Source organism: Heterocephalus glaber, unplaced genomic scaffold (genome assembly GCF_053883595.1).
Source record: "Heterocephalus glaber isolate CG9 unplaced genomic scaffold, H.glaber_assembly_v1.0 deba00000943, whole genome shotgun sequence".
Lineage (NCBI taxonomy): Eukaryota > Metazoa > Chordata > Mammalia > Rodentia > Bathyergidae > Heterocephalus > Heterocephalus glaber.
In genome coordinates, this window is record NW_028258175.1 from 12,244,618 (window position 1) to 12,268,258 (window position 23,641).

General features: G+C 46.4%; 1 protein-coding gene across 11 annotated transcripts in view; it reads left to right on the forward strand.

Moving 5' to 3' along the window:
* Positions 1–23,641, forward strand: part of Syt17 (synaptotagmin 17) — an 81,386-nt gene that overhangs the window by 8,302 nt on the left and 49,443 nt on the right. For all 11 annotated transcript variants that reach the window (XM_004855798.3, XM_021237353.2, XM_087209169.1 and 8 more), the window contains 2 exons: positions 2,903–3,051; positions 5,836–6,455. In XM_004855798.3, coding sequence (XP_004855855.1) covers positions 2,903–3,051; positions 5,836–6,455 — 769 coding nt within the window. The remainder of the gene's footprint in view (positions 1–2,902; positions 3,052–5,835; positions 6,456–23,641) is intronic.

A 23,641-nucleotide genomic window follows, 5' to 3' on the forward strand; every position in this document is an offset into this window, starting at 1 on the left:
GTTAAAGAGTGAGTGAGGGCCAGCTGTTTATTTGTAGGAGCGAGCCCGTATTGAGCCCTAGTGTGTGCACGCTTTTAGAGCCCATGGCGGGAGTTGCTGTCCCTGCTGCAGTGTCACTGCCACGGCACAGTGGTGCAGGTCAGCTGTCCCTGCCTCCCCAGCCCACCCCGGGTTGCCACTCCCTCTGCAAGGGCTCGCGAGAGCCGGCTCTGGGTCGATTGAAGGGTGAAATGAGATGATGTGTATGGGGCGTTTAGCACGGTGCCTGGCGACTTGCAGGTGCGCTGTGCCCGATGCCTTTGATCCTAACAAGTGTGCAAACCATCATCCAGAAGTGCATCCCGGGCCAGGCGTCAAGTCAAGTGGTGCACGCCTGTAATCCCAGCACTCTGGGAGGCTGAGGGAGGAAGATCACAAGTTCAAGCCCGGCCGGGGCTACTAGCAAGATCCCATTTCTAAGTTAAAAAAAAAAAAAGAGTGGGCACGTAGCTCAGGGCCGAGGCCTTCGGTTCAGTCCCCGGCCACAAAAGAAAGTGTGCGCCGTGTGTGAGGGATGACAAGACGAGCTCTCAGATAATTGTGGCAGCATGAATTGGCTCAGAACCACGAGGAGGGTGCATTCGTTCATTCGGTGAGAAGATGCAGGGCATCGTGCGCAAAGGCACCGCGCAGGCCGGGCAGGCCGTGGGAGCTGGGCAGATGACAGGGTGTGCAGGAGGGAGGGGAGGAAAGGGGGAGCTGACGGGGACAGGTCGGGACCCTCTGAGGCAGAGACCTGAGTGACGAGAAGGAACCAGACAGATGGAGGGGCCGGAAGGGCGCCTGGGCAGAGGGGACAGCATGGTGCAGGGTGGTGGAGGCAGGGCGGGGCGGCCCGGCACCTGACAGCGTCGGTGACATTTAAGCTCATCCTGGAAGGCTGGTGGGACTCTCGGCAGGGTTGGCTGCCACAGAGTCAGCCTGGTAGCTAGGAAGCGGGTCACATGGGACAGGTGCCCCAGAGGCCATGATGTTTGGGTTCTGCCTTCTTTGAGAGGTGCTGCTGCTCTTTGCTTTCTGTTTTCCCTCCCTTCTTCCCTTCATGTGCTCTCTCTCTCTCCTTCCCTCCTTCCCTCCTTCCCTCCTTCTCTCCCTCCCTCCCTCCCTCCCTCCCTACCTCCCTCCCTCCTTCCTTCCTTCCTTCCAAGACAAGGTCTTGCTAAGCTTTTAACAGGCTGGGCTTGAACTTGGAACCTTCTGGCTCAGCCTCCCAGAGTGCTGGGATTGCAGGTGTGCCCACCATGCTCGGTAGCTGCTCCTCCCTTTCAGGGAGAGAATGGTCAGTTGGGTCCCATGCCTGGCCCCCACTCCCCTGCACCTTCTCAGGCCAGGAGCAGATAGCAAGCAAACGTTCCATTCTCTCTTACGGTGGCTCCAGGCTTGTCCTGGCCATGACCTGCTGTCACTTTGAAAGCACAACAGACCAGTGTCATTTCATGCACAGGATGCATCTGAAGACCTCACAGAAGGCAAAACTTGCACTTTTCAAGCTGAGTTTCCCACAGGCTCAAATGTCAAGTTGAGGGGACACAGTCTGGCAACCGTAAATCTGCAGCCACTGCAGCTCCAGCGCGTTAGCGGCAGCATCTCATGCCTGCATCACCCCTTCCCTTCCCCAGCATCCCTGCCGGGCGCGATGAGAATTTGGAGGACCTGAAAGCCGCCCCTGTTGTATATCAGTGGCAACACCAAGCACTGTTCTAGCTATTTTTTTTTTCCAGTGGTACTGGGGCTTGAACCCAGGGCCTTCCCACTGAGCTGTACTCCCAGTCCTTCTTATTTTTAAAGACAGAGTCTCACTAAGTTGTCCAGGATGGGCTCAAACTTGCAGTCCTCCTGCCTCAGCCTCCCAGAACACTGGGATTACAGGCCTGCTTCACCTCGCCCAGCTTTGTTCTAGCATTTTATATTTGATAACTCATTTGGTATGGACAGAAGTACAGGTGGGGAAACGGAGGCAGAGAGAAGGGAAGGACTTGCCCGGGGTTCCCCAGTCGGAGTTCCAGCCCAAAGACTATGCTCTTAACTACTTCCGTGTGTCATCTCCTCCCTTGTCTGCTTCCCCTCCCCAGCCTCTCGGCATCTCTTGTCTTCTCTGGGGGTCCACTGAGTCCCAGCCACTGCTGCTGCTAATTCACAGCTGTTTCCCTACATCAAGTTTCTGTTCTTAAATCATTGATTCCCAGGGTCATTTTGTAGCTGTCTCCCTGGCACTCAAAGAGCCCTTGAGTGACATTATTTTTTTGTTGTTTTGTTTTTTTTGCGGAACCAGGGGTCGAACTTGGGACCTTGCACTTGCCAGGCAGGTGCGGCACCACTGAGCTACATCCCCTGCTCGAGTGACCTTATTATAGAACATTTTTAAAAGATGTGAAATTATGGACACGATCACTCCACGCAGAAGTTTGGATGCATATCAACAGCCAAGGTTCATTCCAGACTGGAGACTGACAGGCCTCCCCTTGGCTACCGTGGCACCCCCAAGTGCAACAGCCCAACTGTGCCCACACCTCCCTCCAGGAGGTCACGCAGGTCCTGGGCTGACCACTCGAAACCCGGAAATCTTCCTTTGTACCCCTGTATGTTTTGTGCAGAAGGCTGACATTTTTGAGTTTAAGGATGCGGCACTACTGCAAATTTACATTGTTCCAAGTTGCACCAGGGCCCTGAGAGCTTGGTGTCGCGGATCTTACAGCACGGGGTCCAGTCCCTGTGCACCGCCGCTGCATGTTCGCTCTGCTTGCCTTCAGCCCCTGGTCGCCAAGGTGTAGGGAGCCGATGGAGGGGCAGGGACCGTGGTAGGGACGCGGATATATCCCTTGGGATCCCTTGCCTGCCACTGAGACTGTCCCTCCCACCGCAGGATAGCCAGCCGGAGCGGTGACAAGGACGGCGACTCTGTCCACACGGCCAGCGACGTCCCGCTCACTCCGCGGACCAGCTCCCCGGATGGGAGGCGCTCATCCTCAGACACATCCAAGTCCACGTACAGCCTGACCCGGAGGATTTCCAGTGAGTGTGTGCTGGGACGGTCTGGGCCTGGTGGGCTCTCCCAGACTTCATCAGCGTCTCCCAGCAGGGATGTGAAGGGCAGGGTTGGTGGGCGCCGGAGATGAAGTGGGGGAACAGTCCAGGACACAGGTGACAAAGAGACAGTGGCCATGACAGAGGGTTGTGTCCAACCACGTGATTTCTGCTGAGGTCAGTCAAAAGTGATCCTTTTGATTGATTTATGCCTTTATGGATCACAAGTTTAATTGGCTAAATGGGCAGACACTGTCATGTGTGTTATTTCAGAGCCTGCTACCTTGTTATACACTAGAGCCCCTGGGCGTGTCCTTGCTGGGCACAGAGGGTTGGGTAGAGATAAGACACTACCCTCATGCAGGGACGGATGGCAGCTGATGTTCTGTGTGGAGAGGTACGAGGTGGCGCGGTGACTGTGCCAGCTGGAAAGTTTAAGTCCCATCCACAGGCACCAGGTGGCTGCCACTCCAGCCTAGCCATGGGTGGCTGTATGGGATTATGGGCCCAGTGTTGTCTGATCTTTCCAAAGAGAAACTGGCAATCTGGAATTGTAAATGAAAATTCCTTACCTTTCAACCTAAACAAAATATATATGTGAGTCCAATTTGGCCACCTACTTTGCTGAGTTGTGTGGCATATGTGTTTGACCAAATGGCAGGATTTGAGCGGGGAGGCGAGAGGATGCGGACCAGGGACTCCAGCCTCTGTCACACCACAGAAGTGTTTGCTGGCTCACTGAGCTGATGTCTGAGATTCACTTAGCGGGGGGGAAGTGCTTCAGATCCATGAGACTCATCCACTCAGGTGGAGATGCTCAGTATCTAAGTTTCCCTAAGCAGATGGGGAAGGAAGGAGGAAAATTCTGGGGCCTCAGGTAGGGGGACTGAGGGGATGTTGGTCTTCTTGAGGTCTTGTTCTTTCTGTGAAATGAGAGGTCCATCCTATACCTGCACCATCCCGTCACGCGCAGTCAGTCACACGCAGCTGTTGGCACTTAAGTGGTGTTGGGCCAGGTGGAGAGATGGTGTGTAGAGCACACACTGGACTTAGGAAAAAGAGAATTTAAAGTATCTCACTAAAATGTTTTTTTTTTATTGCCTATCAAGATGATAATACTTTGGATGTACAGATTGAGTATCCCTTACGCTTGAGACTAGAAACATTTTAGATTTTGGATTTTAGAATATTTGCATATGCACCCTAAAATATCTTGGGCACAAGACCCACATCTAAACATGAAAGTCATCTGTGTTTCGGACCTTCTGTGCACAGCCTGAAAGTATATAATATTTTGAATGCACCTGTATTTTGGCTGCCACCTGCCACACGAGGTTGGGGTGGCTTTTTCCCTGGGGCATCAGTATCAGCACTCAAAAAAGTCTTGGATTTGGGAGCATTTTGTATTTTTGGATTAAGGACATTCAACTTAGTAGGTCAAATAAAATCAACTATTTACATTAAATCGCACCTATTTTTTTTGCACATTTTACAAGTTGTGAGTTGGGGAACGTTTTAAGTTACCTATGTGGCTTGCATTGCTGGTGTGCGTTGTATTTCTGTGGGTGGTACTGCTCTAGATGATTTCCGTCTTGTTCCTGGCTCTGAACACAGGTGGTTTTTTCATCTCATGTTTATCAGTGCACCTCTTATATATCAGGCAAGTCTCATGACGTCAGCTGGCAAGACAGATGTTTGGGCAATGAACAATAATGCCTCGAGCTCATTGTCAGAATAGGGGAGGAGCAAAGACTAGAGTGATGGGTGCTGGCTGGTGAAGAGGGAGAGGCAGCCTTTGAGCCATGAGGTTCGAATAGGACCCTTAAGAGGTGCAGTTATTGCCATTTATTGAGTTCTTGCTCTGTGCACATTCTGTGCCAGGTCCTTTCCATGCGTTGGCTGGGTGAATCCTCACCACTGACTTTGAAGCAGGTGTCATTACTATTTTACAGAACGGGGAAACTGAGATCCAGAGAAGTCTACATCATGTGCTTGGAGTCACAGGGCTCATGAATAAGTAGCTGAGTTGGAATTTGACCCAGGCACATGGCCTTGAGGTCCAGCCCTTCGCAGTGGAGGCAGCACAAGGTGATGGTGACAGCCAGACAAGCCAGGCTTGACACATGCTACCTCTACTTCTAAGGGTGAGACCTTTGGAAGTGACTTGAAGTTTTTCTCTCCCTGTCTGCACAGTGGGGATAACAGGAATCACCTCATGATCAAAGGAGTTGTGAAATTGGACAGCTGAGGACATGAAGTCCATTTAGAACAGTGGATGATGGTGACAGCGATGGTAATGCAGACACACAAATCAGAGTGCAGTCAGCTCGCTGTATCCATGGTTCTGCATCCTCCAGTTCAACCAATAGTGATCAGAAATACTCCAGGGAAAAAATGCTTCTGCCCTGAAAATGTACAGATGTATTTCTTGTCACTATTCTCTACATGATAGAATAGAACAAGTAATTACAAAGCATTGGCATGGCATTAGAGATTACAAGTAATCTAGAGATGATTTAAAGTGTATGGGAGGATGTGTGCACATTATATGTAAATACTGTGCCATCGTATATAAAGCGCCTGGGCATCCTCCTATTTTTGGTGTCCATGGGGGTCCTGGAATCAACCCCATGGATTTAGGGGTGACTGGTTCCCAGTGGACAGGGAAGAAGAGGATTTTGCAGCAGAGGAACCATGAGTACCTGTCGGGGTTGCCGATGTCACCGTATGGCCTAGGGAGTGATGCTCACCACTGTTTCTGCCTCTGTTTAGGTCTTGAGTCTCGACGGCCCAGCTCCCCGCTCATCGATATCAAACCTATCGAGTTTGGCATCCTCAGTGCCAAGAAGGAGCCAATCCAGCCCTCGGTACTCCGGCGGACCTACACCCCGGATGACTACTTCAGGAAGTTCGAGCCCCAGCTCTACTCCCTCGACTCCAGCAGCGATGACGTGGACTCTCTGACTGATGAGGAGATCCTGTCCAAGTACCAACTGGGCATGCTCCACTTCAGCACGCAGTATGACCTGCTGCACAATCACCTCACTGTCAGGGTCATCGAGGCCCGGGACCTGCCGCCCCCCATCGCCCAAGACGGCTCACGCCAGGACATGGCGCACTCCAACCCCTACGTCAAGATCTGCCTGCTGCCCGACCAGAAGAACTCTAAGCAGACGGGGGTCAAGCGCAAGACCCAGAAGCCTGTGTTTGAGGAGCGCTACACCTTCGAGATCCCCTTCCTAGAAGCCCAGAGGAGGACCCTGCTCCTGACCGTGGTGGACTTTGATAAGTTCTCACGCCACTGTGTCATTGGCAAAGTGTCCGTGCCTTTGTGCGAAGTGGACCTGGTAAAGGGCGGGCACTGGTGGAAGGCGCTGATTCCCAGCTCACAGGTAAGGCTGGCTTTGAGGTGTCTCCTCCTGCAGGCTTTACTGCGGAATGGTCGTTTTTATTTCATTTTACTATTTAAAAAGTTTTTTTTGAATTATAAAACTTTTTTATACTAAAATGATTTTTGGCTCATAAGAAGTTGCAAAAATAGCAGAGTCCTCGTGTCTTCTTCATCCCCCAAGGATGACATCTTACACCCCAAAGTACATTAGCCACACCAGGAAGTAGACATTGGAAACTAGGCTGGGCCTGGTTCAGATTTCACTGGTTTTCATGTGCACTGCTGGCTGTGTGTGTGTGTGTGTGTGTGTGTGTGTGTACATGCACGTGTTTCTGTGAAATCATATCACATATATACATTCATGTAACCGCCACCACTCCGGGAGCTGTTCTGTCACAGACATTGAGTTATTTAATCAGGAGAATGATTGTACAGGGTATAAAGCTGTCAGTCATTTTGACTTTCAGCAGCTGATTTGGCAGAAAGTGAGGGCAGGAGGACCGGGGGATGCGTGGATGTTCCTCAGGCAGATTGTTAGATCGGCCCTCCTTCCCCTGTGAGCCCAGGGCAGTGCCAGCGGCTGCTGGGGAAGTCACCCTGGGCCTGGCTGTGTCCCCAGTGGGCTACCTGCTGTGGGCACTGGGGGGAAAGCTTCAGCCGTAAGAAGGCCCTCTGGCCTGGCACATGGTGAGCAGTCCCCTGTGACGCAGGCAGGTTATTTTACACGGGCACACTAGGTACAAGTCAAAGGTGTGTCTCTTGGTCCGGGATTTATGACCCAGTGCCACATGTAGGGGCACAATTTCTTGTTTGTTTTTTTTCTTAGAGCCAGAGATGGAACCAGGGCTTTATATTTGCTAAACACATGCTATACAACTGAGTGCCGGGTACAGGTTTTGTTCATTTATTTTTAATTTTTAAATTTTTTATTAGTACCTGTTTGCAGGTTTTAAACATGAGGCCCAAAAGGGACGGTTTCACTAGAAGACAGTGTGTGTGGTGTGCGTGTGTGTGTGTGTGTGTGTGTGTGTGTGTGTGTGTGAGAGAGAGAGAGAGACAGATCTTCAAAGATATCTATCCCTCTCTTGGATTGAATTCTCTGAAGACTCTGAGGCAAAGGACATCATTTATCAGCAAGGTGACACCAGTAGGATGCAGCAGGACGGAGCCGGAAAGTCACGCAAAGGCTGTGCAGTAGAGTTGGCTCTCACGGCGGTGGGCGGTGATGGTCCTTAAGCCTGAGAGCACGGGCCGGCGGCGGGTGAGGGAGCCAGGCTGTTTGTTTGCATAGACACCCTCTCCTCCCATCAGGGCATAAGGCTGCTAGGAGTCAGAGATGAAGTCCCTGCCCCTTCCGGCCCGCGTCCCTGGCAGATATGAAATGGTGCATGAGGTGCTGCTGGATGCCAGCCCGTGTGTGCTGAAGCAGGGTGGGAGAGGGGCGGGCGGCAGGTGTTGGCAGGATCCGCCATTGTCCCAGCCCCCACTGCCTTCCTTCCAGTCACTCCAGCCAGAGAGGTCGCCTGCTTTCTGTGCCTCTTCCGGGATATCTGACCCCACTGGCCCTTTAAGGAAGGACCTGTCTCAGCCTTCTAAAATCTTATGGCGTAAAGGACACAGTAACTTACAGCTTGCAAGGTTCTGTTCTTCCTTGCAGGAGATGCAAAGATTCTGATGTCCATACATCTGGCCTGCTTTACGTCTTCGCTTGGATGGTACCTTCTTAGCAAAGCCTTCCCGGCACACTGCTGCAATTAGGTTTCCTCTCTCCCTTACTTCTTCTCTTCCCACCTCCCTCCCCTCCTTCCCAGGCCTGGTGCAGACACAGGGGTGGGAGATGGAGAAACCTAGGGGAGGGGAACTTTACCTCCATGCAGCTGGTAAGAGACCCCTTCCCAGGGGAGCCGTGTGGTGACATTGCCACCAGCAGCCTCGGGCCCAGCCACCCCGCCACGTCCTGACTGTGCGCTGAGGCCCTCTGCTTCCTCCCAGGTGGAGTGGAGGTGTGACCCCACTGTCGGGGTGTGAAGCCAGGTGTTCACACCCTCACCTTGTCAGAGGGCCTGGTGGTTGGTAAGCCTGTGACATTGGCAGTTCTGGTTGTTAGGGGGGCACATGGTCTGTCCTGCGCCTCTTCAGAGCAAGGCTGCAGTCTGTCGTGTCCCTGAGTGCTACGTGGTAATAACACTTGGTGAATATCAAACTGGGAAGGCAAGGAGTAGAAAGGTTCCTGACTGCTCCTGACACTGTGCCTTTGTGAGTGTCCCCAGAGAGCCACCTTCTCATTCCTCTGTGCGACAGTGAGAGCCTTCACCATAGGCCAAATCTTCCAGTGCATCAACCTTGGACTCCTAAGCCTCTAGGATGTGAGAAATACATTTCTGTTATTTATCAGCCATCCAGTATATAGTATTTTTATGATGGGATCCCAAATGAGGAAGACAAGGGGGAAATGTACTGATATCTGCAGTACTTTGAAGCGCCTTTGAAAAAGACCTCTGGAGAGATGGATAGATAAGTATGCAATAATGCAAAAATAGCATATTTAAAAATAAGTAAAATTATGAGTAGCAATAACTGCACAATGTAGAATCTGGGTGATACAGCTAAGGGTGTTCACTAAGGTTCTTTCAGCTTTTCTGTATTTGAAAATGTTCATAAGAAACTGTTGGGAGCAAAAGACAAGGGGAGACAGGGCACCCATTAAGTGTAATTGCTACCTTTGGGCAAGAGGTGATGACAGTCTGTATCCAGTGTGGGGTAGCGGTGACAAGTGGCCAGCTTTGGAATGCATCGCTGGTCCCCGTTGAACCCCACTTTGGGGGGCTGCAAACAGAAGGGGAGTTTCCACTACTGCAGCCGTTCTCTGTAACAAGCGTCAGTATCCCCCTAAGAGTGGAGACCATAGGTTCCCAGACCTCAGCCTCACTGGCTTAGGTGTCCTGAGCCTCGGGTATACATGTGTCTGCACTTTAGCCGGGGTGTGGGGAGGAGCTCAGGTCAGGACTCTGGACTTCATGCCGAGAGCACTGGGGATGCTTGAGGGCAGAGGGGTTTGGCTGTTGAACAGGCGTGGGTCTGGAGCTTGGCCTTGGCACTCAAGGGTTGGACTGGTGGTGGCGGAATGAGGTGACACAGCTGGTGTGGGCCTGAGCTGGGCAAATGCCTGCCATACAGTGGACACCCAGTGACCGGCTGCCATTGGGATGGCATGGAACAGAGCCGTGTGGGAAGGAGCATACTCAAGTTAGCGTGCTCTTCAAAGTTCATGGCAACAATTCTGGGTCATGTCTGGGTATAGAAACTTTTTGTTGCTGTTGGTATGGGGATGGAACCCAGGGCCTGCACGCTGAGTTCCAAACCCAGCCCTTTTTAAATCTTTTATTTTGAGACAGGGCCCCCTGTGTTTGTAAAGTCCCCATTCTGGGCTGGAACTTGTGCTCTTCCTGCCTGAGCTTCCCAAAGTGCTGGGATTATAGACATACACCACAGTGCCCAGCTTGGGTATAGAGTCTTGTATGACAAAACCTGATTGACTGCTGAGGAGGAATGTTTGATTTGGTCCCCCAAAGAAGAAAATACGTTCAGTCAAAAGTGGTATTTGTGCACTGGAGGGCTGGATATTTATGTTTCTGAAGATTGCTTTCACCTGAAATTGCTCTGGCCGAAGGAAACCTTTAGATATTGGGTGTCCAGGACTCTGGGCCCCGTGGCTTAGGAAGTGGAGTCTGTATGTATTGTTTCTGACCCAGCCATCTTCTTGGGTGACCGGCGACCCATAGGACTGACATCTGTCATCCTAGCTTGGGCTTCCCTACAAACAAACCTCATGACAACAGTTTCAATGCACGTGTTTTCTCAGAGGGGACAGAATGGCGAAACAGAAGGGAAGGGGAAAAGGAAAGGAAAGGGTGTGTTATTTCAAAGGCGCCCTGTCCTGTCGGGGAGCCGCAGAAGTTCATCCTCCAGGGAGCCCGGGTCAGCGGGCTGGAGAGGGGAGGGAGCAGGGTATGTGTCCACTGGCTCCCACCACACATGGTTTCCAGGGTGCTCCCAGGAGCCTCAGTGCCCTGGGCACCTCCAGCTTGCTTGTGGATGGGAGTAGAGAGGACACTGGTGGCCTGGAGAAGCTGGGCGGACACCTGCAGCCTCACCACACTCACTGCACTGTGTGTATTCTGCACCCTCACTGGGGCTCAGGATGCAGATCCACCCTGATCCTCCTGCAGAGGTGCTCACACTGCGAGGCCTCTCCGGGCAGCCATCCCTCTCAGCTTGCAAGCTGAGGCCAAAGGGGAGGGAGGAAGGGCAGCAAAATCCATAGCTCTCTCCACTCAGCCAATGTCTCCCTCTCCCCTGAATCTTTTCCCTTTGGAGTCTGGGAACAGTGAACGTGTGGACACTGCAGAACCAGGTCTTGGCTTCCTATAGCTCCTGGGGAGGTATTGGGTCCCAGTTGTTGATGGCTTTTTACCTCTCCCTGATCCTCAGCTTTGGGCCCAGTGGCCAGACTATGATCAACAGGAAATGTCCTCACTCAGTACCCTGCCTGTGTTCAGGGACAGGCTTGCCAGAGTAACTACTCCATGTGCATCAACTGGTGCTGTCATTTTTCTCAAGATCTTTAAAATTGTGGAGGGATTCATAAGGTGCTGTGTTTAATAAATGTCATTTACCTAAATCATTAGTTGTTTTTGTTTTCGGTGCTGGGGATGGAACCAGGGCCTTCCATGCTAGGCAAGTGCTCTTCCACTAAGCTACATCCCCATCCCCTTTTTAAAATTTTATTTTGAGACAGGGTCTTGCCAAGTTGCCTACGATGACCTTGAACTTGCAATCTTCCCGCCTTAGCCTCCCAAGTAGCTAAGAGTACAGATGTGTACCACCATGCCTGGCTTAGCACATTCTCTTTTAGATTGGACTGACCTGGTTAAGTGTGAACTTGGATCCGGCGCTTCCCCCATTAACTAGGGATGAGGATCTTGCTGCATGGGGAGGTGAGGGGTGTACAGTGACAGTGCTAATGATGACTGGCTTTTACATAGCACTCTCTCTGTTTCAGGTGCTCTGCCAGGGGCTTTCTTTGTACAGACTGAGTATCCATTGTTTGAAATACATGTTTCATATACACCTTATAAGGCAGGATATGTGGCTCAGTGGTAGAGTGGTTGCTTAGCATGTGTCTTAGTTACTTTTTCTCCAGCTGACACAAAATACCTGACACCTAAAGTTAAAGGACAAAAGGTTTATTTTGGCTCACAGTTTGTAGAGGTTTCAGTCCATAATCAGCTGGCTCCAAGGCAGGATGGCATGGCAGAGGGGCATCACAGAGGAGAAACAATTCATGGTGGGCAGAAGATAACAAAGCAGTAAAGTAGCAAAAGAGCAGTGATGACAGCAGCCCTCTTTCTGTCCCTTATATTCTATGCAGGCTGCATGCCCTTAGGGCTGGCCTTCCCATTATCCATGCCCAGAACTATGTCAAACCCATCGGTGGACTGATTTAGTAATCACACACCTTTGATCCAAGCATCAGACACTGTATATCCAGGCATTTCTGAAAAGCCCTGTGACCCCATGAAGTTTTGGGGGTACATCTAGACACAAGCCATCACAACATGTAAGTGCCCCTGGGTTCCATTTTCAGTAGCACAAAGAAGAAAAAAAAAACACACCAAAAAGCCTTCTGTGATATACCTTATACATAACCTGAAGATAATTATTTGTAATATTTTTAGTGTACTTGCCATTTGATTGCTACTAATAATTTGAGTAAAAGTGTTTTAGATTTGGGGACATTTTGAATTTTTAGATATATCAACTCTTATTGTCATCCTATTTTATAGATGAGGAAACTGAGGCCTGCATGAAGTAAGTGGCCATGGCCACAGTGTTGGAATTTGAACCCAGGGCATCCCCCTGCAGAGGCTGTGCCCCCCCTTCCCCTGTAACACCTTGTGATAGACCAGGTCAGGCAGGCAGAACCCTGGCAAACAGTGTACCTGAGGACATGGTGACTGGGGGCCCAAGTACCCAGCGGCTGCAGGGAAGGAGCTGGGGATGGAGGACCCCAAGAAGAGGAGAGGAGCTTGGGGAGCAAATGAAGTTCAGATTGGGAGGAACTGGCCTTGGAACGGATTTGGGTCTTAGCATATGCAGTGTGATAAAAATACAGTGAGTGTTTAAGTTTGTTTTTTAAATTTAGTATAGTAAACACATTGTCTTTAATCCCCCTCAAAATATCTTCCCTTGCTTCAAACACACTCATCCCACTATTCTTGCCACTTTCTGAAGCAGCTCTGGAAGTCCTCTTTCATGAGTTCTTTAGTTGCGTTGTCATGGCTGCCTCAATGTTCTGAACAGATTAAAAATGTTTTCCTTTCATGGTCATTTTGACTTTGCAGAAGAGTCAGAACATGTACAATGCTAGATCTGGTGAATAAGATCGATGAAGACACATTGAAATGTTTTTTTTGTTTTTTTTTAATTAAATTCTTTTATTGGTACATTGTAGGTATACAACACAATTACATTTCTCGTTGGGAATTGTACCTTTACATAATGCACCTTGGTTCTTATTTTTTCCCCATTCCTAGCCCTCCCTTCACACCCTCCACCCTTCCCTATTTACAAAGACTTTATTTCCATTTTTTCCATTTCTCATCATTTTTCCTTTCCCTTCTTTCCTTTCCCCTGCCCCTCCCACTACCCCTACCCCTTTGGACCTTTTCTTCCTATTTTACATGATTGATTATTCATTCTAATCATTGGTACATTTTAGGTGTACAATATAATGACATTCATCATTGGAAATTTGTACCTTTACATGGTCTCTCTTGGTTCTTATTTTTCACCCTTGCCCAGTCCTCCCTTCAACCTCTCCATTCCTCCCTATTTACAAAGATTTTGTTCCTATTTTTCCATTTTCTCATATTAATCCCATTCCCTTCTATCCTTTCCCCTAGCCCTCCCACTTCCTTCCCCTTTGCCCCTTTTCTTCCTATTTCACATTACCTATTATACATTTAGTCCTTATTTACACTTTTAGTTTCTCACACCAGAGAAACTATTTGGTATTTATTCATGTGTGTCCTATTTATTTCACTTAAGAGTATCACCTCAATGTGCATCCACTTAGCTATAAATGTCTCTAATTTCTCATTTTTTATGGCTGAGTAGTACTCCATTTTATAAAAAAACCACATTTTCTTTATCCAGGCTCCAGTTGATGGGCATTTGGGCTGTTTCCAAGTTTTAGCTATTACAAACTGTGCTGCTATGAACATGGGCACACATATATCACTGTGGTATGATTCTTTTAATTCTTTGGGGAAGATCCCCAGCAGTGGAATAGCAGGGTCAAATGGGACTTCCAGTCCTAGTTCTTTGAGGTATCTCCATACTGATTTCCACAGTGCTTGCACCAGTCTACACTCCCACCAGCAGTGGAGCAGGGTTCCTCTTTCCCCACAGCCCCGCCAGCATTTGTTATTGGTTGATTTCATGATAGCAGCCATTCTTTCTGGAGTGAAGTGGAATCTCAGCGTTGTTTTCATTTGCATCTCTCGAATGACCAGTGATGTTGAACATTTTTTCATGTATTTATTTGCTATTTCTACTTCTTTGTCTGAGAAATGTCTGTTCATTTCAGATGCCCATTTTTGGATTGGGTCTTTAAATTTGGGAGGTCTGATCTTTTTAAGTTCTTTATAGATTTGAGATAGTAGACCTTTGTCTGAGGACGAGCAGGTGAAGATTTTTCCCCACATTGTGGGTTGTCTCTTCACACTGCTGGTGGTTTATCTTGCTGTGCAGAAGCCTTTTAATAAGAAGAGATCCCACTTGTTGATTGTTTGTGCTAGTTCACGGGCAACTGAGGTTTTGTTCATAAAATCTTTTCCTACACCGATGTCTTCAAGTGTTCTACCAAACCTCTGTTCCAACTGGTTCAGGGTTTCTATTTTAATATTTAAATCTTTAATCCATTTTGATTTGAGTTTAGTGCATGGTGAGAGATACAGGTCTAGTTTTAATCTTTGGCAAGTTGAAGCCCAATTTTTCCAGCACCATTTATTAAAGAGGCTATCTTTCCTCCAGTGAGGGTGTTTGGCTCCTTTATCGAAGATGAGATGGTTGAGTGTGTCTGGAGATGTTTCTGCATCTTCTAATCTGTTCCACTGGTCCTCAAGTCTGTTTCTTTGCCAGTACCATGCAGTTTTTATCGCAGTAGCTTTGTAGTATAGTTTCAAGTTGGGGATTGTGATACCCCCTGCCATGTCCCTGTTACCTAGAATTGCTTTTGCTATTCTGGGTCTCTTCTTGTTCCAAATGAATTTTTGGATTGTTTTCTCAAGGTCCATGAAGTATGCTGCTGGGATCTCAATTGGAATTGCATTAAATTTATATAGCAGTTTTGGAAGTATGGCCATTTTCGCTATATTAATCCTTCCTACCCAGGAGCAGGGGTTGTCTTTCCATTTTCTGATATCATCTTCAATCTCTCTTTTCAGAGTGCCATAGTTTTCAGAGAAGAGGTCTTTGATTTCTTTCGTTAGGTTGATTCCTAGGTATTTCAGTTTTTTGGATGCTATTGTGAAAGGAATTATTTGCCCTATTTCTCTCTCAGTGAGTCTGTCATTTGTGTAGAGGAAAGCTATTGATTTTTGTGTGTTGATCTTGTAACCAGCTACTTGATTGAATTTGGTTATTAAGTCTAGAAGACTTTTGGTGTAGTTCTTGGAGTCTTGTATATAGAGTATCATGTCATCTGCAAATAATGACAGTTTGACTTCTTCATTACCTATCTTTATTCCTTTTATTTCTTTCTCTTGTCTAATTGTCGTGGCTAATGTTTCCAGAACTATATTGAACAAGAGTGATGATAGTGGACATCCTTGTCTTGTTCCTGATTGTAGTGTGAAGGATTTCAGTTTTTGACCATTTAGTATGATATTGGCTGTTGGTTTTTCATAGATGGCTTCTATCAGTTTGAGGCAGAGAGCATCTATTCCAATTTTTTGTAGGGTTTTTATCATAAATGCAAGTTGGATTTTGTCAAATGCTTTTTCTGCGTCTATGGAGATAATCATATGGTTTTTGTCCTTGGCTCTATTGATATAGTGTATTACATTGATTGATTTTCGTATATTGAACCATCCCTGCCTCCCTGGGATGAATCCCACTTGATCAAGGTGTATGATCTTCTTGATGATCTTCTGCATTCTGTTTGCCAGTATCTCATTAAGGATTTTTGCATCTATGTTCATCAGTGAGATTGGCCTGTAGTTCTCTTTTTCAGTTGGGTCTTTCTCTGCTTTGGGGATCAAGGTGATGCTTGCTTCCAGGAATGAATTTGGGAGTATTGCTTCCCTTTCAATTTCATTGAAGAGTTTAAACAGTAGTGGCAGCAGTTCCTCTCTAAATGTCTTGTAGAATTCAGCAATGAAGCCATCAGGGCCCGGGCCTTTCTTAGTTGATAAGTTTTTAATTACATTTTCAATTTCATTGGTTGATATTGGGTTGTTCAGAATTTTTAGATCTTCTTCGTTCAACTTTGGTAATTCATATATATCTAGGAATCTGTCCATTTCTTCTGTGTTTTCCATCTTATTGGTATATAGGTTCTGGAAGTAGGTATTGATGATCCTCTGGATTTCTGCTGGGTCTGTTGTAATTTCACCCTTTTCATTCCTAAATGCATGGATTTGGGCCTTTTCTTTCCTTTTTCTGACAAGGTTGGCCAAAGGTTTGTCAATTTTGTTGATTCTTTCAAAGAACCAACTCTTGGCTTCATTGATTTTTTTTCATCGTTCTCTTAGTCTCCATTGCATTGATTTCTCCTCTGATCTTTATAATTTCCTCCCTTGTATGAGCTTTGGGGTTGTCTTGCTCTTCTTTTTCTAGAAGCTTGAGGTTCAGCATCAGGTTGTTTAATTGGGCTCGTTCTGTTTTCCTAATGTGGGCACTCATTGCTATGAATTTCCCTCGTAAGACTGCTTTCATTGTGTCCCATAGATTCCGATATATTGTATTGTCATTGTCATTTAATTGAAGGAACTGTCTGATTTCTTCTTGAATTTCCTCTGTGACCCATTGGTTATTCAGAAGTGTGTTGTTCAATTTCCACGTGTTTATGAAGTTTTTTGAGTTTCTTTTGCTCTGGATCTCCAATTTCATCACACTATGGTCTGATAATATACAGGGGATAACTTCAATTCCTTTGCACTTACTTAAACATGTTCTATGTGTGAGTATGTGGTCTATTTTGGAGAATGACCCATGTGCAGCTGAGAAGAATATGTATTCTGATTTTGTGGGATGGAAGATTCTGTAAACATCTGTTAAGTTCATTTGTTCAAGAGTTCGATTGAGTTCTAGTATTTCATTACTTATTTTTAGTGTAATTGATCTATCTATTTGTGACAGTGGGGTATTGAGGTCCCCACTACAATTGTATTAGTGCATATGTGACTTTTCATGTCCGTTAGTATTTGTTTTATATAGTTGGGTGCACTAGTGTTCTGTGCATAGATATTTATGATTGTCATCTCTTCCTCTTGGATTCTTCCCTTTACAAGGATGTAGTGTCCTTCTTCGTCTCTCTTAATCAGTGTTGGTTTGAAATCTACTTGATCTGCAAAGAGGATAGCTACTCCTGCTTTTGTTCGGGTTCCTATCACATGGAGTATTGTTTTCCACCCTTTAACTTTCAGTCTATGAGTTTCCTTTCGAATTAAGTGTGTTTCTTGTATGCAGCATATTGTTGGATTTTGCTTCTTGACCCATTCTGCCAGTCTATTTCTTTTGATTGGTGAATTGAGACCATTAACGTTGATGGTTATAACTGAAACGTATTGACTTGTCATTGCCATGACTTTTTCTTTTTGTTGGGTTCTCCCCCTTTACATTTAATTTCTTGTCATGCCAGATGGGTTCATTCTGCTTTGCTTCCTGGGGTTGTGATCCTCAATGTCTGTTCCTAGGCTATTGTGTAAAATTCTTTGGAGTGCTGGTTTGGTATTCACGAAGTTCCTAAGGTGCTCTTTGTCATGAAAGTATCTTATTTCTCCATCCATTTTGAAAGATAGTTTTGCAGGGTACATCAATCTGGGTTGGAGGCTGTTTTCTTTTAGGGCTTGGAATATGTCACTCCAAGCTCTTCTTGCCTTGATGGTTTGTGTTGAGAAGTCTGCTGTGATTCTGATGGGCTTTCCTTTGTATGTGATTTGTTTCTTTTCTCTGACTGCTTGGAGAACTTTGTTCTTCTGTTGAGTTTCTGGAATCTTAACAATTATATGCCTATGTGTAGATTTTTTTTGATCAAGGCTATTTGGATTCCTATATGCCTCACTTACCTGTATGTCAAGCTCTTTTCCCCTGCTTGGGAAGTTTTCTGCCATTATTTCTGTGAAGAGATTTTTTTATGTCATCTGCACTCTCTCTTGTTTCTTCATTGAGCCCAATCAGTCTTATGTTATTCTTCTTTGCATCATCTAGCAGCTGCTGGATTGATTTCTCGTGTTCCCTTATAATTTTGAAGCAATTTTTCTTTTCCTGGTCACTAATTGCAATCTTATCTTCTATATCTGAAATTCTGTCCTCACGTTGGCTCATTCTGCTGTGTAGCCTTTCAATGGAGTTTTTCATGTCCTGGAAATCTATTTGCATCTGTTTTATGGATTCCATTTGTTTCTTATGTTGGGATTCCATCATGTTGCTGAGCTCTTCTCTAGATTTATTAATCATGTCTTGCACTAGGGGCACAATTTCTCCTGTTATCTGAGAAATTATTTCTGATTTCATTTTTTCCAGATCCCCTTTTGTTGCCAGTTCAGTGGTCCAGGTGGTTGAGTATCAGCGTGTTCCATCTCATTTCCCTTTGGGGTTGCTGTAGGTGAGATCTGGAAGTCTGGTTTTGAGATTTATTTACGTGTTTTCTCATTTCGACTGTGGCAGAGGCCTGTTAGCACCTGCATGGATTACCTCCTCTGAGCTGGGAGAGGTGGGACGGGCCGGGAGCAGTGGTAGTGATGGTGACCCAAAAGTCCTTTCCTGTGGGTTGGGAGCAGCCGGAGGGATGGTGGCCGGGAAGCCCCTTCTGGACCAGGAACAGTGGGATGGCAGCTCAGAAGCCCCTCCCTCTGGGCCGGGAGCGGTGGGAGGGATGGTGGCCCGGAAGCCCCTTCCTCGGGGCCGGGAGTGGCGAGACAGAAGGTTGCCCAAAAGCCCTTTCCTCTGGGCTGGGAGCAGCAGGAGGGATGGTGACTGGGAAGCCCCTTCCTCTGGACCAGGAGCAGCGGGACTCAGTACCTTGGTCTGGTGATCTGGTGTCCTCTGCGTCTTTGTAGTGTGGAACCAGGTGGCTGCCTGTCTGCACTGGGGTGATTCGGCGTGTTCTGCATGACTCGGGACCTTGGTAGGGCGTGGGCAGACCTGCCTGTCTGCAGCGGGGTGATTCCGCATCTTCCACGTGACTTGGGACCTTGGTAGGGCGTGCACAGACCTGCCTGTCTGCAGCAGGCTCCATTGTAATGTTTTTACTTGACAGAAGTTGCTATCGGTGGGCTGGGGATTTAGCTCAGTGGTTTCACTGCCTGCTGCGCAAGTGCAAGGACCCGAGTTCGATCTCCAGTACCAAAAAAAACAAAAACAAAAACATTATGGTCTCAAAGAAATTGCTATCAGTGCTTTGAATCAGTTCAGGGCATGAGACAGCCATGAAAAGATACTAGCAAAAAAGGACTTCCAGAACTGCTTCAGAAAGTGGCAAGAATGATAGGATAAGTGTGTTTGAACAAAGATTTTCAAACAAGGATTATTATTTTTTTTTTTTGGCGGTACCAGGGATTGAACTTAGGACTTGGTGCTTGCCCAGGAAGGCATGGCACCACTGAGCTGATGTAACCCCTCAAACAAGGATTATTGTGAGGGGGGTTAATAACAATATGTCTTTCACTGTGATAATTTTGCTTAAATTCTTTTATTGGTACATTTTAGGTATGCAATACATTTACATTTATTATTGGGTGCTTCTACCTGTACATGATTTATCTTGATTCTTATTTTTTCCCCATTACCTGTGCACCCTTCAACCCTCCACCCCTCCACCTTTCCCTATTTACGTACTTCGTTTCCATTTTTTTTTTCTTTTCTCATAATTTTTCCTTTCCATTCCTTCCTTTCCCCATCTCCTCCCACCACCCCTACCCCTTTGGACCTTTTCCTGTTTCAAAGTATCAATTATTAGTTATTAATCCTTTTAATCCTTATTTACATTCTCAGTTTCTCACACTAGAGAAACTATTTGGTATTTACACATGTGTGTCCTATTTATTTCACTTAAGAGTATTGCCTCAATGTGCATCCACTTAGCTATAAATGTCTCTAATTTCTCATTTTTTATGGCTGAGTAGTACTCCATTTTATTAAAAACCCACATTTTCTTTATGCAGTCTCCAGTTGATGGGCACTTGGGCTGTTTCCAAGTTTTAGCTATTACAAACTGTGCTGCTATGAACACAGGTGCACATATATCACTGTGGTATGATTCTTTTAATTCTTTGGGGAAGATCCCCAGCAGTGGAATAGCTGGGTCAAATGGGACTTCCAGTCCTAGTTCTTTGAGGAATCTCCATACTGATTTCCACAGTGGTTGCACCACTCTGCACTCCCACCAGCAGTGGAGCAGGGTTCCTTTCTCCCCACAACCCCGCCAGCATTTGTTATTGGTTGATTTCTTGGTAGCAGCCATTCTTTCTGGGGTGAGGTGGAATCTCAGTGTTGTTTTCATCTGCATCTCTCAAATGACCAGTGATGTTGAACATTTTTTCATACGTTTATTTGCTTCTTTTACTTCTTTGACTGAGAAATGTCTGTTCATTTCAGATGCCCATTTTGGAATTGGGTCTTTGAATTTGGGAGGGGGTCTGATTTTTTTTTTAGTTCCTTATATATTCTAGATAGTAGCCCTTTGTCTGAGTTACAGCTGCTAACAATTTTTTTGCCACATTGTAGGTTGTCTGTTAGCTCTGTTGGTGGTTTCTCTTGCAGTGCAGAAGCTTTGTAATAAGATGAGATCCCAGTTGTTGATTCTTTGTGCTAGTTCCCGTGCTACTGAGGTTTTGTTCATAAAGTCTTTTCCTATGCCAATATCTTCAAGAGTTCTACCTAACTTATCTTCCAGCAAGTTTAGTGTTTCTGTCTTAATAGTTAGATCTTTAATCCACTTTTATCTTAGTTTAGTGCATGGTGATAGATATGGGTCTAGTTTTAATCTCTGACAGGTTGAAATACAGTTTTTCCAACACCATTTATTAAATAGGCTATCTTTCCTCCAATGAGGGTTGTTGGCTCCTTTGTCAAAGATGAGGTGGATGAGTATGTCTGGAGTTGTTTTTGCATCTTCTAATCTATTCCACTGATCCTCTGGTCTGTTTCTTTGCCAGTACCATGCTGTTTTTATCACAGTAGCTTTGTAGTATAGCTTCAAGTTGGGGATTGTGATACCCCCAGCCATGTCTCTGTTGCCCAGAATTGCTTTTGCTATGCTGTGATAATTTTTAAATTTTTATTTAAACTTTAGTGTATTTTTTGGTCATACCACCATCGTACTTTGAGATTAACCATGTACTACTTTGAGCCAGATAATAGAGAGAAGGGATTTTGGAATTATTTTTAAAGACTATTTATTTTTTAGGGCAGTTTTAGTCACAGAAATAGTGGGAGAAGGCCCTGGGATTTAGCTCAGTGGTTCCTTCGCTTGCTTTGCAAGCACAAGGACCTGAGTTCGATCCCTGGTACAAAAAAAAAAAAAAAGAAAAGAAAAGAAATATTGGGAGGTATGTTCAGAGGTCACCCTGTGGCCCCACATAGGTACAGCTTCCCCGTGTACCTGCATCCCTCACCAGAATGGTACATTTTGGGCAGTTGCTGAACCTGTATTGACATCATCATTGTCCCAAATGGGTAGTTTACACTCTTGGCATCAGATGTTGTGTGGTTTTTGGCAAATTATGATGACATCTATCCACCTTGATAATTCTATACAGAGTAGTTTCACTGAAACTTTTTTTAAAAACAAAGATAATTTGAGATGCTTAGAGTTATGTGCTGCTGGCACCTGGTCCCTGGAGACTGCTCAAAGTGACAGGTGCCCCCAGCCCACCTTGTCAGCTGCAGAAACCAGCCTGGTAAACACAGACACCTAACCGCACTTTGGATTTTGAGGTCACTCCCCATTTGAAACTGTCACAGGCAAGATCCTGGAGAAGGCAGATGTCAGTGTTTTAAAGAAGGTCCCTTATTAACTAGCTCTGAGCTGCCATTTCTCAGAATCCTGGCCTTTGTGTATGAGTTAAAATTACTTTCTGCCCAGGTTCTTGAGGGTGCAGTAATTTACCCCAGGTTAGAACCTTACAAAGCAGCCATGAATTAGAAGTTTCTTTTTAAGTAGTCCTTGCTGTTTTCCTCATTCTTAAGTAGAAACTGATTTTCTAGTTTAGACTTCAACATGAGCTTTTGATTCCTGGTTAGAACATAAAGTAAAAGGGGAATCAGAGGTGACTTGGACCAGTCAACTTCCCTATTTTATAGATGAGAAAACTGTATAGCGAGGTTGAGAGACTTACCACACAGCTTTCCATGCCCTAGAGTTAGTTTACCTGACTTCCAGGCAGGCGGTCTTACCATGTGCCCACTGCCTTGCCCAACAAGGATGTGCTCTAGTGCCTAAGAGCACAGGGCTGGATCCATCCAGACTGGGTTTGAGTCCTGGCTCTACTGCCCGTTAGAGGTGTGGGCTCAGGTGGATCGCTTTTCATCTCTAAGCCTCAGTTTCCTTATCTGTCAAAGGTGTATGTTAAATTTTTGGGAATTTTGTAAACCTGGTGTGGTCACATCGGTAGCTTGAAATCAGTGTATAAATAAATAAGTGCCACAAGTCCCTTTTCCCTGGAGAGTTCAGCATTTCCCATCATGGCACTTATCCTAGCAGGACTTACCTGGAGGGTTGTTGTGGGCAGTTGGAGATCTAGCCGTGTAATGTGTTGAGAACAGAGTCTGGCCCATGAACACAGTGCCACCAAACTGTGACCAAAAACACAGCCTAGCAGTCCCATAATACTCAGGTCAGAGCCAGCCCAACCGCTTCTAGCAGTGTGACATTGAGTGGTCCCTCAGCGTCATCAGTAAGTGCTGGCTCACCCTGAATGCTTTCTAGGGACCTGGCTCTGTCCTGAGGACTTTCTACTTAAGTTTGAAAACCACTCAGGGACTGCCATTATCCTATTATTATTTTAGAGTTAAGAAACTGAGGTACAGAAAATTTGAGTCACTTGCCCAAGACCATGAAGTTGGTGAATGCATTCAGTCTGGTATCATCTCTTCAACCTTCACCCATCCACCAAGGCTCAGCTTAACTTTTTGGGAAAATGGCAGGAATAACAACCCCAACTTGTAGTCAGGGTGTCAGCTGATGATTCAGGTGGTCCCAGGGAGCAAGGCCTCAATTAACATGGACTTAGTACTGGTAACAGTTAAGTAAATGTCCCTGGCAGTCATTAGTGTGATGATTGCACTCAAATCTTCCCGGCCATGAGATTGACACTTAGTTGGACCAAGAAGAAAACCTAACACTTGACAGACAAGCCTTTCATCAGCTCCGGCGGGTTGGGAAGATGGGGTCCTGAGTTCGCAGTGTTCGGCAAGTTGGGTGGCTCAGGTGTCTGTTGTTGAGCTCCGGAGGGATCACAGGGGACTCTGGTTAGACAGAGAGAAGCTGAGGTTTACCTTGGGCTGTCAGCATTGGTTGAGCAGATATGTATGACAGGTCTGAGGCTACAAACATGAGAGGGCCTAGTCCCTGCCCTTGACTGTCATGATGTAATGAATAGCAAGTGTTTGTCAAGTGCTTCCTGTTCCTGATACTGTGGACCACCTTATTTTTTTATACATGGTCCCATGGAATACTCACAAAAGCCTGTGAGATAGGTGATCTCCATTTTGCAGGGGAGGAAACTGAGGTCCTGGTCAGTGTGTGACTTGTGTGGATTATTCAGAGAACAAATGGCAGGTCCAGGACTTAAACTTAGCATGATTCCTGAGCTCAGTACTTCCTTGTTAGCTGTAGTAGCCTTTGAGAAACATTCATGGCCACCCACATCTATGACACAGAGAGAAAATTGATGGGAG